This window comes from Phalaenopsis equestris, unplaced genomic scaffold (genome assembly GCF_001263595.1).
Source record: "Phalaenopsis equestris unplaced genomic scaffold, ASM126359v1 Scaffold000745, whole genome shotgun sequence".
NCBI lineage: Eukaryota > Viridiplantae > Streptophyta > Magnoliopsida > Asparagales > Orchidaceae > Phalaenopsis > Phalaenopsis equestris.
This window is the reverse complement of record NW_018165185.1, coordinates 824,610-845,035: the sequence shown is the minus strand read 5'-3', so window position 1 is coordinate 845,035 and position 20,426 is coordinate 824,610. Positions and strand designations below refer to the sequence as shown.

Here is a 20,426-nt window from a genome sequence, read left to right as displayed (position 1 = left end):
CTGAACACATCTGTTGTTCATGTGGGAGAAGTTTTTTGTGCCGCATCTTCATTTTCATCTTATAGATTATGTGGTGATCTTACGTTTTTTATTCATTGATGCAGGTTTTCCACTGTTTGAAGCCACTCAATGAATTCAACCGAATCCAAACATCCTTCAAAATTTAGCAAGTTAATCTCCACTCCAAAATTCTAGCGTCTCTAATATTTCATGCCAATTTGTTGAGACATTATTCATCATTAGAAACTTCCTACTGGAAGGGATTAACTTCCTTCTCTCGATTCGATGAGTTGCCATTATGGCTGTGGATGACATCTCTTTGTTGTTTCCTCTCAAAAGCAAGAAACCCTTGTTGTAGTTGAGAAAAAACTCCTCTCAAAAGCAAAAAAATCCTTGTTGTAGTTGGAGTATCTCCCTTTGCATGCCTTCCATCGTAGCTCATTGATACATTGTTGCATATTTCTCCTAAGCAGCTTCATGTATATTTCTCTCAATTGAGGTATTAGTGGGTGTAGAGTTGTGGATCAAAGGTTGGCCGAGTGCTTAGAGTTTTGGTGGTAGGTATTAGGGCGGATTTTTGGTGGAGATAGGGAAGTTAGCTTTTGAAAATTTAGGGTTAGGGTTTGGTAGGGGATGTAGGTATAAGTTAAGTGGAGGTGTTAGATTAGGTATGTAGTCCTTTTTTTGTGTGTGTGGAGCAAGGAAGATAAGTTTCGAGAATTTAGGATTTGTCAAGCTTAGATAACAAATGATATTGTTCTAAGGTTATGAAGTAGATATAGCGGGGAGGTGGTTATGACATAGCAAAAAAATGATAATATACAAGGTTCACGACGTTTGGAAGGGATATGGGTCGTTCGGTGGATGTTCGATTGGAAAATAAAAGCTTGATTACGAAATGACACGGTACGGACAACACAAGGATCTACCACTATTCTTGAATACACTACGGTTACACCACTTGCAAAAAGGAGATGATACTACAATTGTTATGGTAGAACTCAGAAAAAAAAAATCTCCATGTTACACAATAAAAATTGAATTTTCTAAAACCAGGTCTAAAACAATATACTTATACTAAGGCTTAAATTAAACCATAGTTAAAAATAGCATAACATGAAATGTATGTCCACATGACTTTTACAACCTGAAATAGCGGAAAATTTCCGCTATTGTTAGCCTACTGGGACACAAATCTATCCCGGCTCGATCTTGCTATTGCTGGAATCCAAGATCCGTAGTTTAATGTGGGAGCTCCTGCGTCACATGCTGATTAATTGTATGGAGTTGAGCCAGGCTAAAATTTTATGAGTATTCAAATTCAATGTGATCCGACAAAAGACACATGAAGTTTATTCTAGTAGTTTCTAGAATATTTGATTATTTTTCTTTGGAATTTACATTTGATTTGAGATTATCTCCATTTTAAATTTAAAGAATGATTTATTAGGATATATCCAGTTTTAATTCAAATATAACCATATTTTTATAAATAGGAATTTATTACCTGTATTTGTAATGTCTATGAATGAATTGCATTTAAATCAAAGATTTGGACTTGTCAACTTTTGCAAATTGAGGAAGTCAAACAAGCCAATGTAGTCAATGATGAAGTGATGCTGCGCATGTCACACTAATATTATTCTAGTAGTTTATTAAGTTTTTGATTTTGTAGGAATTTCTGTCAAGCTGAATTTGTTTATTTTGGAGTTTATTTTTATTTGAAGTTACATGATGTGATCTTTAGAATTTATCTAGTTTTGCATTTTACAGTGATTTGATTTTAAGTTTATCCCTGTTTTTATAAATATGGATTTTAATTTCCATATTTGGATTATCTATGTATGACTTGCATTTGAAACAACCTTTCCCTATGATTCTGTTCCCTTTTGCTCTCCATACACTAGCATGACAATCGAGATTTTGATTTAGAAAGATTTAAATTGTGTCGAATTGATGACGGGCTTTTGTTGATTTCTTTCTTAGCTGACATTTTCTTCCTCTCCTGTGAAATTGCCTTGGAGTTAGTTTCTTTTGTGAAATATGTTGGAAGGAAAGGTTTCATCATTTAGGGGTGGGAATGAAATATTTGATTGGCTTGAGAATTGTGAGGAGAGGTGTAATTTATGATTGATGTCTTTTAATTTTTGAAAAAAAGGAATTCGTCACAAGTTATCAGTAGGGGGAGAGAGAAAAAATAGAGAATAAAAGAGATGGATTCTTTTTAAATTCATTTATAATTAAGCAATTTAAATATTATAAATAAGTTCTATTTATAGAAATTTGGTTACATTTCAAATCAAATTAATTTAAAACCTAAATCTACCTAAATCTTAAAAATCCTATTATATTTTTTAAATAAAATTGTTCTACAAACTAAATCAACTTGCAATTTAAATAAAAAATTCTAAAAATAATTTGAAACAATAATAAGCTAAAATAACTTTATGCATGTCTTGTTTTGCAGCAACTTTTGAGGTTGATAGAATTCTTCTAAAAGATTACACAAATCTCTCATGAAATTCTAGTTTTCATGGTGGAGATAGATGTGCAATTGATTTATGAACATTTTTTTTATTAGCATATGAAATATGAACATGAAACTATTGTCTAAAAGATTTGGTTCAGGACTTGGCCACAGCGTACATATGTTTGATCAATATCATATCAACTGCTTGTGCAGTTTTATTTGGTTTTTATAATGATAATACATGCTCAACTTGTATTCCCTTAGGGGAAGCTTATAATAATTTTGAAATTTATGGACCTCGTATATTTGGAGAATAATTTTGCAAGTATAAAGATTTGTTGGATCAGCCTATTTCTTCATTTAAATGAAATCAGTAATAGAAGGTATCTTTGTCACATCAATAGGCTTCAATGTGATCTAGATCTAGGTTTAGGATTAGTTTTAAGAATGACCTCGGACTTAGGCTTGGTAAGAGATTAATCTGATTATCATTATCAAACTCGTAACTTAATACAAAGATCAACCTTTTCCATTTGTGAAGATAGCACCCGTGCTTGAATTTTTGGACTTGACAGTTGTTTAAACTTATAGTTCAAGGAACTAGTGCATGATATGATCTATCAGTATGTTGATATTACCTTGGATGGATGGTTCAATCAATTATCATTATTTAATTCTTCTAACCGTGATCATATACCTTCGCTATTTGTGGGAAATGATTTGCGGTTGCTTATGCATTGTCTATGTTAAGGACATTGGCTTTGCTATTTATGGGCAATGATTTGCAGTTCTTTTTGCATTGTCAATGTTAAGGATATTGGGAATTATAGTACGACTTACTGTAATCATTGTTCTCATTATAATGCCTTCTTGTAATTAAGATATTGATGAGAATAAAAACTGCTAAAATGTTACATTAGGATGCAATTTATATAAATTTGAGATATTTGATGCCATGATCTTAAATTGAGTTAAGAGTATTTTTGTTCTCAGTTAGGTTATATTAAATGCGCCCAACATATTTCTCAAGTTTAATCTTTGCATTCTTTTTAGGATAATCATGATTTTAATGATCCAGTGACAATTCATGAAGGAATTACGTCTTGAGGCTATGGTTTTGGCTAGAGCTATTTTATTATTGTTATAATTTTTGGGTGATAATGTGGGATAAGTTGAGGGAGGGGAGGGGAAGGACATGTGTGGTTAAGATTTGGAGACAATCATCAAATTAGCATCATCAATATTCTGCTACATCATTTAGTATATAAACCAAAATATGTAGGGTAATTGAGTCTAGATCTATCCATCCATGCCATGCCATTACATGTAACTATCTTACACAATTAAATTTCTTCAAAAAAGGCAGCTCTAACCGTAATTCTTGAGTATCATTCAAGAATTAGTTGTAGATTGTTGAAAAAAAAAAAGAATTACTTGCAGATTGTTGGGAGTAATGCAGTTTGGAGGGATCAGTTGAGGTCATGAGTTTGTACTTCTCATTGACATGACATTTGATAAGATCTAATAACTTAACTAATATTTTTGGTTGTCGCAAGCTGACGTCTTATTATAAGGGACCTTCCAGAAGCTCTGAGTAAGTGCTGCTTGAGTGATATTAGGTCTTATTATAAGGGACCTTCCAGAAGCTCTGAGTAAGTGCTGCTTGAGTGATATTAGGCTCCAAATTTTGAACATCTTACAACTCATGTTGGAAGTCACGAAATGGTGAAGCAACTATTCGTACTCATCTTATACTCAATAGAGTTTAAGAAATCTTCAATCTTTTTTATGTATCGACAAGTTGTATGATCAATTGTCCCTTGAAGTTGGAAAATGAGTTTGTATGCACCTTGGAATCAATTGAGAGAACCATTGCAATGACACCTCTTTAAAGGAGGTGAAGGGAAATCCACACTTCACTTTGCCACCAGCTATCAGAAGGGAATTCATTGACTTGAAGAAAGTGATGTGATTGATCGGGACCGAATTGAGTGTGTAGGTGTCTAGAACTAGCATCTTGAACTTAAGGGAGGTTTTGGCCTATGTGATCTCTATCGAAAGGGTGTTGGTCGGTTGTTCCTTATTTTTCATTCAGTAGTAGGAACTTTACTCTAATAAATGTGAATCATCATTATAAAGAGCTAGAACACCATCTCTAGGCTAGAATAGTTGGTGAATTGGAGAGGCGATCAATCTAGGATCTCAAGGAGCTATGCGAGACAAACAATCTATAGGAATTGTTTGAGGATTCTGTTAATCCTCCTAGTCAAACGATCAACCATGTGCTAGAGTTGCGTGAAGTGATGTTGTTGGAAGGGTGATTATTCTATAAAAGCCTTTTCTTGGGATGCTCCACAATTTGGTTTAGTTTTTAGCATTTTCACACTAATCACTTTTTTGAGGATGTTGAATTTGGTGCTATCCATGAAAAATATTAAGATAACTATTGTAGATATAGATCGAGCCTGAGAAAAGAGAGGTTAAGGTTTAGAAATTGTCTTCAAGTGGCTTTGATTTATAGTTGATTCGACTGATAGATAATGAAGGCTTGTTCAACCTGAGCTTAAAGTGACATATGAGATAGAGAGATGGATCAAACAGAGAATTTAAAATGGATTCAGCTTTACAAAAAAGTATAGAATTAGGTTACATCCATATTTAACTAGTGGCCCCCTATTTATAAATGAAGGCTAAGTTTGCTGGTCCAAGATGAGTTTCATGCTAAATTACAAGAATAGGCAAGTTGGTTTTGTGACTTTCTAGTAGGCAATATTTTGAGCAAGTTCGAGATTGAAATTGAGTTCCTTGGCAATTTCTTCTAATCAAGAGCTCTAGTCAGTAAATGTGTACTCTAGAACAAATAGGTGATTTTTATTGGCTAATAGGCTTATCTACTAGGCATTTTATCGAATTCCTTAGAAGGTTCCATCGTTCACTACTATGGATGAGTACGACCTATCTCTTGGGCAACTTATGTCTTCGGGCAAGTTCAAGCTTAGTGACTTACTAGAGTGTGAACTTAGCTCAAACTCTCATGATGGCTTGATCAAAGTATTGCAGATTTTGTGTACGATTAGATTTGAAAAACCTTTTTAGTACTACTAGGCACTATCTTTTCAATTTAATTCTATACATCAATTGGACCAGTGTAGTGGAATAACTTCTTGATACATTTATACTTGCATGATGTAATTGAGGGCATGTAGTATTTGGCTTTAAGATGTGTTGTATATTCAATTGAGTTGTGGCTTATATATGATTTAATGAAGGAGGACAATCAAGGAGGTCTCTCACTAGATTAATTTCAAAAGCCCATTATCATGAAATATATAAGTATTTTGTTTTTATTTTTCTTCAAGAAGTAAGGATTGATCACATGAGGTTTCAAGGAATTAATTGAAATATTAAAACCTATTTTGGAATCATATCCATTAACATAAATTAAGTATATTCAAGAGAAGCAATTGAATTTTTTTTTAATCTTTATTCTGGTAAGTTACTCTTTGTTGCCAAATAGGGAGATATTTTTAGGGTCTGCTAGTATAGCTTATTGATGATTTTTTTAAAGGGGTTATTTTGGCAAATTTTATTGTGTTTTTACTTATTTCTTAGAACAGTTAATGTATTATTTATGCATATTGATTCAGTCAGAAACAGTTTTGATCACTTGCAAAAGTTTTTCTCAATCATCCACAGTTAAAGTTTTGTGAAGTCTAATGTATCATTTTTTTTCCTTTAGTTTTTAGTTTTCCTAGATCTCAATCACCTTTTTCAAAGCCTGAACTCAATTCATCCATTAAAAAAATCAAACCATATCCCGTCCATAGAATCATGAATCCTGTTGTTCATCTACTGGGTTTAGTTTACATAAAAAATTATAACCTTATAACCATACGTCCAATTAACCCAAAAATGGTTGCCATTAGTAAGCTTACTTGGTAAATCTTTGGTACAAAGGTTCTCGTACTCTTTTCATTAAAGAAAACCTAGCTTTTTCATATCATAAAATTTTAGCCATAAATCTATTAAAGAATCCTAAATTAGTTAACTTTTCCACTCAGACTAAATCTTTCATCACCACTTTTAACATCTCTTAAAGTCTTCTACTAATGTTCCCATCATTTCTTATCAGAGACAAAAATAATCAAAACCCCATAACCTTTATTCTAAAAGAGAGAAAATTAATTTTCCCAAGGGGCGCTATGACCAGTAAAAGGAGTCATCTCGTCATGGAATATTTTTTATTTTCAAGAGATCTACTTAGTCAATAAGGCATCTTCAAATCGGGTGATAGTATATGTTTTTTCTTCTTTTTGTTTATACTTTTCTTATTTTGGTAATAATTTATGCTAAAAAAATCTAAAATATTGGCATGTTATATTGTTATTTCTAAGATTAATTTATTACTCTTTTATGTCATGAACTCTATATAAAATTCAAGCCAATTCTATATTAAAGCCGAGCCACATTGATAAATGAGAGTTTCATGCAATTTAAGCGTGCGATTTACACACAATTTATATAATCTCTCTCTCTCTCTCTATATATTATGTTTATTTTTTATTAATTAGTTTTATGCATTCTTGTTTTCACTTGGGAGAAAAAGTTGGTAACAAAAGTTTAAGGACTCACTAAATCAAAAAAAAAACTTGCATTTGATTATTGCATATGCACCCCTTTTTTCATTTGTATAATCATTTTTTGCACAAAAAAAAAAAAGTGGTTTGTGCATTTGTAAACCTAAAAAAGCTTTTGTCAAAAGATATAAATTATCTAAAGAGAATTTAGCGTTATACAGTGGTCCATTGTAGACCCCTTTTCTCACTTGAAAATTCTTTTAGTCAAGCGTTGTTCTAATTATCAAAATTTTTTCTTTAATCTTCTCATATGTGCACTTTCATATTTTAAGAGCACTCAACTTCATACTTCACTAAAATTTTAAACATCTATTTTTTATGGCGCACACAATATTAATTTTTTTGTATTAATTCGAACAATTACATGATTTTTTTAATTAGCAAAATATGGATAACTATCAAAGAATTAATTTTACAATAAATATTGATAGAAAATGCTGAAATATATCTAAAATGATTAGTTAGAAAAAGAACAATGATTTATGGAAAGCCCTACCATCTAAAGATAGAAGAAAATTTAAAATTCAGTTCATGCTCAAGGCTCCTAAAGCTAATAATCATAAGATAGTAGCCTTATTAAGAAATATTTTTCTACTTTAATAGGAGACCCAAAGAATTAGAGCTTAGCATGAATGGTAGAACTCATAAGACTTTTGTTAGGTTTAATCATATAAATGAAAATTTCAGCAATCTTGAGAAATTGATGTGATAGGTTTTTAAGGATGACCTATAATCTACTTCTAAGTATATGAAAAATATAAGCATCCGATTAAATATGTTTGGCTCAATAATTAAACTCATAAGACCGCTTATATGATTTGCCCTACTCTAATTATTTAGGATTAGGTATGATGATCTTTCTTATATGTTAGAATGTTTCTTTGGTGGTAGGTTGCAATCATATCATTTGATTATATGCTTGGCTTGGTTTGGCATCGAGATATTTCTGATTAATTTGCTGGTGCTTATTTGCTTGTTTTCAATGATATTTAACCTAAATAAGCCCTCCTAGTTCAATCTCTTCAATTGAGAATTACCTGATATCGAGTAGTTCTCTCTCCCATAAGGATCTTGAACGATAGCCTTACATGTTTGATACATCTCTCTAGCGTTTGCCTTATTCACTCTATTCTTAATATTTCAGAACTCATCTAGACCACTACATGCTATCTTGGTGTTTACTCACAATGTGCAAGGGGGAAGTTGCTATAGGAAACCTTGCAAGGCGAGCAACTTGTCGCTGATTGCATTTGTATTAAGTAGTTGATGGTGGCAACGCCAATTTTGCCCTTCTCTTCCTTTTGGCGATATATATTTGGTCTTTTTGAGAGTACTTACTGCAATGTAGCTGTCAAAATTTTATAATTAAATTATAAGGACTAGAAGATTTTAAATAAAGGAATTTTAGTAAAGCTGTCAAGGTAAGCAGATATTTAGACTTTTATTAGTAATCAGAAAATTAAATTTATCAATTGGACAAGAAAGTTTTTGAGATTAATGTTTGAATCGCAGCATTGATTTGATTTTTGTAGGAAAATCAATGGTGGATATTACTTTTTTGTTAAAAAAATTTAATGAAAAAAATAGTGAACAGAAAAATGATATAATTCTATTTATATTGAAGTATAAGGTCTTCAATGATCCAATTTTGAGTTGATATAAGCCTATCTCTAGGTTTTCTCAAATTTATTCAATGCAATTTCGAATTGAGATAGGCATAGCTAGTGAATGGCTTTATACAAATTCAATTTTGTAAATGTTCCTTTTTGGTTACCTAGGGGTGACGAAGCAAACTGTAGGAGAAACGAGGAATTAGGGAAAATGAATGGAGGGTAGAGGAAATGAAGGGGGCCGGAAGCCGAATAGGTGACTTCGCCCTATAAATTGACAAATGAGATGGGAACTCTTAGGCATGCAATCAGAGCAGAGGAAGGAAGGAGAGCAGCTATTGAGAGTTTTTTTTACCCCATGATAAGACGTCATGCGCTGCGCTCAAGGTAAGAAGAGGATCGTCGTTTTTTTTTTGTTGCGTTGAGCTGCGTGTGAAGGAGAGGACGACGTAGAAGAGAACCGAAACGTTGGCCGCATGTCCTTGGAGCCCTACGTCGAAGGAGGAGGAAGGGGGCTTTGTTGAGAGGAAGAAGGGTGGGTGGCTCGTGCGCGATCGAAGGAGGCAGGATACCAATACGCGTGGATTAGGGCTCAACAAGGTCAGCATTAAATATGTTAATTGATATAATAATAAAAAAGTGTGTATATATAAAATTAAGCAGGATTACTTGGTAAAATAAAGAAAATTATACTTAAAGAATGTAAAGTTAATAGTTAATTAAAAAGATATAAATCTTTTGAAATAGTTGAAATAGTATAATAAATAAATGAAATTTCTAATAATTTGAACCCCATGTTTATTTTAGGCTTTTAATTTTGAAAAAGTCGACATAAAGACAAATAGCAAATTAATCGATATCAATGTGAGTACTTGTGCATTTAATTTATAGTAATAATTTATTTCTTCTCAAATGTCTTGCAGTTAATGAAACTCACACATATCTTATTTTCATTGAGATAATTTTTTTTATCGGTCATATTGTTATGAATGTTTGTTGCTGCTTACTCTCATGTCTTTGGTGATGCTTTATATAGTATGCTGAACTAAATGTGATGAATATATGAATGATATTCTTATGTTGACTGCTTGTATGTGCATGACTGACTATGATTGAGTCATCCCTTGATGGTATTATTGGGGAACATTAAAGTATCCATTGCACATATATGAAAAATATATTGATATTGATGTCTTAATTGACACAATTTTTAGATGGTGCTCCTGTGACAATTATATAGATATAATTTAAATATAGTAATCTTTTTTGAATAGTATCGATTGTTTTTATTATTAAAGGCTTGGTTGTCATGCACATTTCTTCATTTTCTCTTATATTGCTGTGGTTTATGAGTATGAGTATTTGCTGATATTGTTTTGGTTACAGTTGTTTGAAATTAATATTTTAGGTTTAATTAAGTGATTTAAAAGATGAGACAATAGATAATAAAATATTTATAGAAGACGTGGATGACTAATTTCAATGTAAATTTAAATATTTTGCTTTAATTTAAATGATTTAGTTGTTCTTTAATTTGTTAATAATTAGAGAAAATAAATATGAAAAATTTTACTTCTTACTGTGCGGTAATTTGTTCCCGTCTTGGTTAATTTTCAAGTCTGGCCAAGTCGTGACAAAAGTGGTATTAGAGCCGATGCATATTATTAATTAATGTAATATTGATGAAAGAACCAATAGAGTGATTGTAAGAAAATGTTAATTATTAAAATTAAAGTTAACTCAAATTAATAGTTATTATCCATTCAGGCAGTGATACACCCGAAATCATAGAAAGAATCTTATAGAAAATGAAGAATGCAACCTACTATAAATTCGAACACAATTGTCCGGACCCAAATGATGAAGACGTTGACTTAGTTGCTTCAGGAGTTCAGATTGTAGTCTATCGAAAGTGATGCAGTTGTTGTAGATAAGTACCTGAAAATATTTCAAGATCTACGTTTATTTTTGTTTAAGGGAATTAAAGATCCAATTGAAGTTGAGAATTGACCAATAAGGATAGAGAAGATTCTAGCTAGCATGGCTTGTCTGGATGAAAGAAGAGTATCATTGTCATTATATGTGCTGGATGGAGAAACCGAAAGGTGGTGATGGGTGGATCGTCAGGATAGGTTAGGAGACATACCCAATATGATGATAAGTTGAGAGGAGTTCATGGACCTTTTTAGATAGTGGTTCGTACCCCTATCCACTCAATGACAGATGCAGGACAAGTTCATCAAGTTGAGGCAAGGAGAGAAGACAGTCATGCAGTATGAAGCATAATTCACTGATCAATATGTGCGTCACAGTTGATTGCTACTACAGAAGGAATGTGTTACACATTCCTTTCATGATTAAAAGATTCGATCAGACAGTCATTAATATCTTTAGGGATTGATGAATACTCGATATTAATGAAACGAGCTAGAAAAGTAGAGATCGATTATCAAATTACTTAGAAGATAGATTCTTCAGCTCTTACCCATGGTCAACCAAGTCAACATTTTCGACCTCGAGTATATTTCCTTACTCATAGTAAGCCTGAAGAACCTACTGGTGTTGATGATGTTGAGGTCTGATGAGTTTGACATTTTCTTTTATATAAAGGTGTTTTCCCAACATACTTTCTCGCTTCAGTATTATTATCCAAAGTATAGTTGAGTCGTATTGTATCGAGTCTTTATCTTTTCAGTGATTACTTTTCATCTTAATGAATGACTCCTAGTTTCATGGATAGCAAATGTCGACTTGTTTAATGAGATATGACTTGATGTATGTTTATAAATTTTGAGGATAAATTTCTGTAAGTGGGGAAGATTGTAACTGTCTCGTTTCGTTTACCCAAGGGAGATGAAGCGAAGAATTGCAGAAGGAGAAACGAGGAGTCGGGGAAACAGGGAGAGGAAATGAAGGGGGTCGGAAGCTGAAGAGGTGAGTTTGTCCTATAAATCGACAGGAGAGCTCTTAGGTGTGCAGTCAGAGAACAGAGGAAGAAAGGAATGAGTTGTTGAGAGTTTTTCTTACCCGAGGATACTGCGCCGTGCACTGTGCTCAAGGGAAGAAGAGGATTACTTTTCTTTGTTGCGTTGAGTGGCGTATGACGGAGAGGAGGACGACATAGGAGGACGCCGAATTGTTGGTTGCATGTGCTTGGAGCCCTTAAGTCGAAGAAGGAGAAAGGGGAAGAGAGGCTCTGTCGAGAGCAAGAGAGCTAACAGCTCGCATGCGATATAAGGAGGAAAGAGACCAATGAGCGTAGATTATGGCTGACAAGGTAAACATTAAATTAGTTAAAGTTCTTTGATTATATATATATATATATATATATATATAATTTAAGCGGGATTACATAGTAAAATAATAATAATAAAATTTCCTTAAATAACGTAAAGTTAATAGCTAATTCAAAATATATAAATTATTTGAAATAATATAATAATTAGATTAAATTTCTAATACATGAATTCTATGTTTATTTTAGGCTTATAATTTTGAAAAGTCGACATCGAGATAAATAACAAATAAATCAAGATCGAGGTGACTAATAATTTTAATCTATAGTAATAATTTTTTTTTTCTCAGCGTTTTGCAGTTAATGACACTTTCACATGCTTTATTCTGATTGAGATAATTTTTTTTCTTTATTAGTCATATTATTATGAATGTTTGTTTCTACTTACTCGTGAATTTGATGACATTGGTATATTGAATTGAGTGCGATGAATACATGAATAATATGTTTATGTTAACTGTTTATGTGTGAATGACTGACTATGATGCAGTCACCTCTTAATGATACTGATGGTGGAACACTAAGATATCTGTGCACGTATATAGAAAATGATATGATATTAATGTCTTATGTGACAAAATTTTTAGACGATGCTCCTGTGATAATTATACAGATAGAGAATGATATTGATATGTTATTAATATAACAAGATTCTTTGAATAACTTCAAATGTTTTTATTATTAAATGCTTGACTAACATGCATATTGCTTTCTTTTCTCATGTATTATTGTGATTTATGAGTACGAGTACTCACTAGTATTATTTAGCTTACTGTTGTTTTAAATTAATATTTCATATTTAATTAGGTGATTTAAAAGTTGATCGATAGAAGATGAAATGTTTATAGAAGACACGGATAACCAGTAACTAGGTAAATTTAAATATATTGCTTTAACTTAAATGATTTAGTGGCTCTTTCATTTGATAATAGTTAGTTAGAGAAAATAAATATTAAAATTTTAATTCTCACCGACCGACAATTTGTTCTCGCCTTGATTTATTTCAAGTTTCGGGCCTGGTCTAGACAACTTTTGGTCAGAGTTGACATTTTTATTATTATGAGTATAATTTGAGCCAAAAATTGATTCTATTTTAATTAATCTGTGCTCTTTTAGGAATAATTCTATTTTTTTTATTGACAAATATCCTTAATTAGCCACACATGTATTAATACATAAATGCCCTTCCCCCTCCATTGCACACAGGCAGATATTATATTTATTTTACTCGCCTCTGAGAGGTGGAGATTTATTTATGTTAGTGAGATATAAATTCAAAACTTTGACAACTACTTCGGATGATTTATTGATTTTGATTCGAGCTGTATCCGAGCTAAAAACCATTATGATTTTAAAGCAATTCTTGATCTTCAAATCAAATTTACCATCCTTAAAAGGTGATTTTTAGTTGATTGAGTGTTTAGTTGGAATAGTTTTTGTTGAGAGCTGAAGTTATTAAGAATTGCTTTAATATCCTTAAAATATGCATAAAGGAGTGTTTAATAGTAAAAGTAGTTTGAGATCAATTAAATAGTTTTTAAAAGTATGCTTACATTAACAATTAACCCTACTTATCTTCTTATTTTCATCATTTTTGTGCTTATAATACATTTATAAATCCTGGTGTATTTATTATTTCTGTATGATAGAGCCTTGATGTGTTAGTTTGGTTTTCAAGGCTAATAGTCTAAAATTAAATAATGGAGAATATACTTAAAAGTGTTGGGGGATTATTTGAATAATAAATATTAAATGCGTGATATACAAATATAAGTTCTTGTGAAAAATAAACGGTCGATTATTAGAGGATCACACTATTGAATCTAGTTTGCAAAAAAAATATTCTATGATTGATATATTCAAAGGCGCACGCTTAAAAGGTGGTGGTAGCATCTAGAATACTATCAAAAGTGAATATCATCGTAGAAGGTTTATAAAACCGACTATGCTATGCGATTCTAATGTTTTGCAAAATAGGACTCACCATCAATCCAATTTGGTTTGGTAAATCTACAAGGTGTATGACCGAATTAATGTCATCTAGGAGTGTTTTTGCATCTAAACATTGGCAAAAGATGAAATTTGGTTTAAATTTTTTTATTAAGCTTGAGTGATGCATTGAGAATAAAGAAGAAAATTTGGAGTTGGCGAGGGAGATATAATCGTAGGAATAAAGAATATGAAAGTAATCGGATCCGCCCATGGTATGTTCCCCAACTATGCGAAATATACATGCGGATGGTTGATTTTTAATCGATCCCGCTCTAATAGTGCTGTATGTAGGTTATGCATAAGTTTTCCATGAATGGGTCTAGCCAATAATTACCAGTGCCGAAGGTCTACCGGTATACAAAAAAGCTTAGACGAAGATGTGTTGGGTTTGAATTCCTTAGGTGGACTAACTAAAATAGGGAGTGCCACACAATTTTTCTTGGGGGAATTTTATATGGATCCAACTAATAAAAGCTGAATTGACTTCAGTTTAAATGTTTAATAAGCGTTAGATTTTTTTATTCTAAAGTAAGAATTTTAAAAATCTCATCTGAAAAGAAAAAGGAAAAATAGAAATATTTCAGAAACTCCATTAGTATACTCCCAAACCTCTCTAGATAGTTTAAGTAAAAATTCGTGACCTATCTACAAGAATTTAGAGCCAAACTATTGTCAAAATTCGCTCGTAGACCTTGCTGTCTAATCACTTAACTTTTCATTCTTTCTTCTTTCTTACATTATTGTTAACGAGCGGTGTAACTTTTGATAATTTGGCAGTAATTTGCTTCTACTGACAGACTCTAAATTCTTGTAGGTTGGGCAGCAATGTCCTGCCAATGGCCAATTCATTGCCTTATAGATGTGCAATCTGCCAAACCGATCAGACGTCGAACCCTTTAGGCCCATTCCTGTTGCCATTATCTAAAACCTGCGAGGGCCCCTATTTGTGTGCCGATTGCAGGCGAAAGAAGGATGCAATGGAGGGCAAGAGGCCCGTGCGAGCCACTGTGTCAAGGTAGGAAAAGAGAAATAAAGAAAAAAAGAAACTTAGTTTCCAAATATTCAAGCTGGAGGAGATGTGCATCCCTGCGTGTTGAAAAGTTGATGGTGAGAAGGCAGATTAACTAATTATTATTTATGCATTGATTTTGTTGTGTTTGTCTTATTATTGTTTTATGAACTAACCAAACATAGCAGAAACTGTGATGGTTTGATGAATTACTAATCAGTGACAAATCTTATGCACTTTGATTTATTTATCTTAACTAGTTTCATAATGATACTTTACCAGAAAAACCTTTCACCTTCCCTTCTTCACTTAATTAAGCCACCACAGCAGATTTAGCATGCTGCTTAACTCTAACATAGTTTTCACGCACTAAGCGGTAAATTTGAGGTTTTATTCAGAGATGAGGTGCTTCTGGGAGCCTGGCTCTGGTATGTTCTAAGGGCCACTGGTCCTCCGGGCGGCTCGGGTGTCTGTCCAAGATGATACCGGCGGTCCATTCTCTCCTCTTCCAGACGAAGTCTTTGCGTTCTCAATGCAGTCAGATACATCGCCACTCCAAGGAAGACGGTGATCAATCCGAATACTCCGGCAACTGCGAAGAGTCCCGGTCTAATCACCGGACAAGTTAGCCTCGGCTTGGTCCAGTTGTACAGGTGACCGGACTCAACACCAATGACTATCATTAGAAGCACTTCAGCAATGGCGAAGCATATCCTGCATCCAAAAACATGACTCACATCACATCTGTAATTAAATTCTGAATAAGCAGGTGTTATTGAGTCTCATTTACCAAGTTGTGAGGAAAAGGGCACAGGCTTGCCATTTCTGTGCATGTGTTGGTGGTGAGACCGACCTCGGGTCAGGGATTGACGTTGAGGCGATGGCTGTAGATGGCGAAGGGCTGGTTATCGCGACGAGCATGTAGGCGTGCTGTGCAAACATGGCGACTGCGAAGAGGAGGAAGGCAGCCAAGGCAAATGCCAGTGGAGTTTTCCCACTGCCACTGTAGGAGCACCTGTAACTCTTGCCACTGTTCTGGATGGTAAGGATTATCCATGATGCCTGCAGGTGATTTTAAGTGAGGATTTGGTGCAGGCGAACCATGATTGCATCATCAATTTGCAGCTCTTTTTAGTTATTCTATTATTATTTAATTTATTTTAATAAATTTGAATTAAAATGATATATATGAACCAAATTTGGGCTTTTAAAATGCTTATTTATTTGCCTACGGTTGATAAAAAGAAAACTTGGTAAGGTGCTCTTTAAAAGTTGGTTTAACGAATCATTTGGGATCTTATGTTAACTTTTTTTAAATTTGGCTGCTAGAATGAATTATGGTAATAAACTATGCTCTGACTTGAAATCAAGAAAATAATTGGAACCAACATTCCCATTTTTTGCCTATTTTATGAGAAAATATTAGGTACGTGCAATGCATCTATAGACAGCAAATAGTATTTGAGCATGCATTCTGTCTCTACTCTTTCTCTCCTATTATTCGTTGCCAGTAGGTGCATTGCAAAAGCAATAATATTAGGTGTGATGCAACCCACCTACCGGTAGCGAATAATAAGTATGAACGTCTGTATTCGCACACTCTCTGTTATTCGTTGTCTATAGGTATGTTACATGTACGTAATATTTTCTCCATGCAGAGACACCGAGCAGAGCTCTAAAAAAGTAACTTATCCTCTCTTACCTCAGACCTGGAGGCCTCTCCAGCCAGGCAGAGAATGAAGCCGGTGAGGCCACCGAGCACCGACAACCCCACGAGGAAGACGATAAGCCTGCTGCTGATATCAGCCGTGCGGTAGTTCCTGATGGAGGAGAGGTCATCATGGGTGATGGCCATGTCTGAAGATTCTTAACAAAATTGAGCTCAGTTATCCGCACATATAAAGGCTTCACATGGCATCATACGGGTAGAGGAGGAAGAGTAGAATCTAAAAGAAGAAAGGCATTGCTTGTAGGTGGCAGCATTTGCGTGAACATGGAGTGATTCTCAACTTTTTTATTTACATATCTTAACATATAAATTATCATATTTATATAAACAACACCTGGACTCTCCATAACCCTCAAAATTAACACTCAGTAAATATTCTCTCCCCTTGTGCTGTGAAATTGTGAGATGCCAGCGAGTAGCTGCGGTTAAGTAGTGGCAGACTATAAAAAATGAAGAGAAACACATGATGAAAGTAGGAAGAGCAGGCTGGGTGAAGATTTACTCTATTCAGACTAACAAAATTACATATTGCTTGATTCTTGCCGGCGACTTAGGTGCTGATCGCGGCTGTAGGTTGTAGCCTGTAGGGAATGAATGGGAGGAGAACATTGGTTCGGTTCGGCTTGTCTTTGCCAAAAAAAATTATACGCAGAACTATGTACTGTGAGTCAATCAAAACACTCCTACCAAAAAGTGTATGTTAGTGGGCTTCAATTTTTTTTTTTTTGTTAAAAATAAAATTTCTGATTGGACACCAGACGCAATTTACGTCCGGTGTCCGGTTAAAAATAAAATTTCTGATTATTGGACACCAGACGCAATTTACGTCCGGTGTCCGGACAGTATAATCGCTCTGTCTTTGCAAAAAAAATATTACGTGTGGACGGGATATCATTAATTCACACATGTGAATTCTGCACTTGAGATTCGCTCTTGTTTGCAACACAAAGTGATCAGAGACGAGCTTCACCGCAAGCTCAGAAGAGTTGCGGCAAGCCAGAAGAGGGAGGCTTCTTGTTTTGTTGTGCTTGCTATAGGAGATGGATTGTGAGAGGGGGTTGCATGTGCACACAAAAAAGAGAGGAAGTTGTTACTTGCAAGAGAAGAATGACAAAGGGAAAGAAATTGCTCAAACAAGACTTGGAACAAGAGTAGACCTCACAACAAAATTAACAGAGTGCTAACTTTGTCAAAAGAAGGGAGAAATAATCCCTAGAAGGTAGAAGTAGCGGGTCAGGGTACCACAAACCCGCCATCCCAAGCTACTAGGATCATAAGTTATCTGGTCGTGAATGTAGTCGACCCAACATGTCCAGTGGTTCCCGGTCAGCAGTCCGTGAATTGCATCATCTACGGGGACCTCGATAACCCTAAGGTTAAACGAATGAGACTTTATCATATGACTATCAGATGGAGCTCCAAAAGGTGGGATTTAGGCTCTGTTTGCGTCGCCCTAGGAAGCAGCTGTGGGGAAGCAACTGCGGGGAAGTTGACTGTATATTTGGTGTAGTTGCGTGAAACCAGCTGTCGGGCAGTTGTTTATGAAAAAAATATCATACTGCCCCTGTTTGGTAAAACTGTTTAAAAGAAGAGTATAACAATCATTTTTTTGGAACTTTAGTAAGCCCCCAAAATACTAACAACTTCTGTTTATGAATAAGAACACATATGCAACACTTATGAATCTTATGTAATTACATATCTAACACATAAACTTTGAAGTTTTACAAAAATTTGCATAGCTCCCAAAGATACAGCACATCAATTACAGATAAATAATTCTATGCCTTAAATACTTCCTTGTAAGTGAAATATATATATGACTGTGTTCACTATCATGGCAACAATGGTTGTTACACCTGCAAACGATATGTGATAGATATGTAAATAAACAGGAATTCAAATGTATGCATGTGTTCACTGTCATGGCAACAATGGTTGCTACACCGCCCGCTTTGACGTCCTTCTGTCGCGAAGCCGAGAGCCAAACAGTAACTTTTCACGATTTGTTGTCACGCCGCATGAGGAAAGCCGCCCCAAACAGAGCCTTATACCCATCAAAGTGGCAAGGATGCCGCCAGAAAGGAAGAGCAAGGAATGTTCAACTACAAAGCTGGAAACACTCCCAAGAAATGACTTACAGTTCGTCTGGGTAGGGGAAGTCACTGACCCCATAAGCTCACTAGACAATCACCTAACAAGACATCAATGTTAGACTAGTCAGCTTGGAGAAGCATGAGGTTTTCTCCTCGGGAGATGCATATGATGCGATAAGCTAATAAGTCCTAATGTGGAGGCCCTATTAATTATGACTTGGGTGAGAGTCATGTTATACAACTCATTTAAAATCCTAACAATAATCCGTGAAGAAAAGCAAAAATAGATATTTGAAAAGCCAACAATTTTAATCCTAAAATTATGATTATCTCAATCATTTATTATCAAGATTTTGAGTATAAAATTTATAATTTTAAGATCTTTAATGAGCCTAGATTTTATTTTCGTAGCTTCCCAGATAGACCGAAAAGAAACTGAGAAAACAATCCAAGCATACAAACATGCAATAGAATGTAAAACTTGCATAATATAAGAAAGGCCAATGTCGTTGGGTCAGCAGCATATCCCAAGAAAAGCAGGAAAAGTCGTCGGACTCTGCATATACATGCTCAGTCCTATATCTATACAAAAATAAAAAAATTAGACTAAAGGTACAAGATGCGAGTTGCTGCTCCTGATCCTCTTCACGTGGTTCGATGTGTCATCCACCTCGAAACCCATGCCTCATTCTAGAGACTTTATCAAATATATTTGAAAGTGAAAATAAAAACTCGACCTATAGAAAACTGTTAACACAGACTAATTCAAGAAATCATATCTGAGTTATGCACTTTTTTATCGGGAGAGCTAAATAACATGTGCAAGCAAAAGGTTAGTAGAAATCATTACACGCTTCCTTTTGATGGTACCTATGTGTGTGCATATATTATGAGCATGGCTCCTTACAGAAAGCGCCATAATATTCTATCGTGCATATCAAATATGCAAGCACAACAAAAATGCACAAAAGTGATGATTGGTTAGAACATTCAAATCAGCAGAGAGTAATATTCATAGGCGTCGAAAATACTACCTATCACCATAGTCCTAGCCTAACACAACATCTAACAAAAAATTCCCTAACCATTATTTAAGTGCTCAGGGTATGTCTCCGGGTGTATATGATTTTGACAAGGTCATCATACTGGCCATGTCCTAAAGATCCAAGGGATCTAAAGGGTGTCACCCAGAAAGGATTTTGAAGAAGAGTTGGCCTTATATATGGTCTAGCTTGCTACATGCATAATTTTAAAATTATGGCAAATGTAATAAGTAGATCTTTTTTAGTTTTAAAATAAGGGTCATTAAATGCAAACCCGTAACATGCAAGGTAAGATCCTTAGCACATTCATACTTATGTCAATCCCGATGTTTTAACTCACACTACTCTTCGGAATCAACCCAACAAGTAATGTTCATAAGGCATCACGACCAACACAATATCACTCACCTATTGAGCTTGACTCGCTATCCATGCACACATACAGATGCAAATGCAGAAAATCATGTGATAAAAGTTGTAAGGAGTGTGCCATGGAGGCAGTGACTCAGAAACAAGCGTGTCGTGGAGACAGCTGCCCAAAAGAG

The 20,426-nt window shown here is 34.3% G+C and overlaps 2 protein-coding genes across 2 annotated transcripts in view; one reads left to right on the top strand and one right to left on the bottom strand.

Moving 5' to 3' along the window:
* LOC110030636 (probable protein phosphatase 2C 33) overlaps nucleotides 1-15,232 on the top strand; it is a 40,626-nt gene extending 25,394 nt beyond the window's left edge. The window contains exon 8 of the mRNA XM_020733446.1: nucleotides 14,819-15,232. Within this exon, the coding sequence (XP_020589105.1) occupies nucleotides 14,819-15,023 (205 nt within the window). The 3' untranslated portion in view covers nucleotides 15,024-15,232. The remainder of the gene's footprint in view (nucleotides 1-14,818) is intronic.
* Nucleotides 15,233-15,375: 143 nt separating this feature from the next.
* LOC110030642 lies at nucleotides 15,376-17,099 on the bottom strand. Its single transcript, XM_020733452.1, has 3 exons — nucleotides 16,716-17,099; nucleotides 15,804-16,075; nucleotides 15,376-15,727 (listed from the first exon to the last, which is right to left on the bottom strand). Exons 1-3 carry the CDS (start codon nucleotides 16,866-16,868, stop codon nucleotides 15,376-15,378), a joined length of 777 nt encoding a protein of 258 aa, XP_020589111.1. The 5' UTR covers nucleotides 16,869-17,099.
* Nucleotides 17,100-20,426: the final 3,327 nt, after the last annotated feature.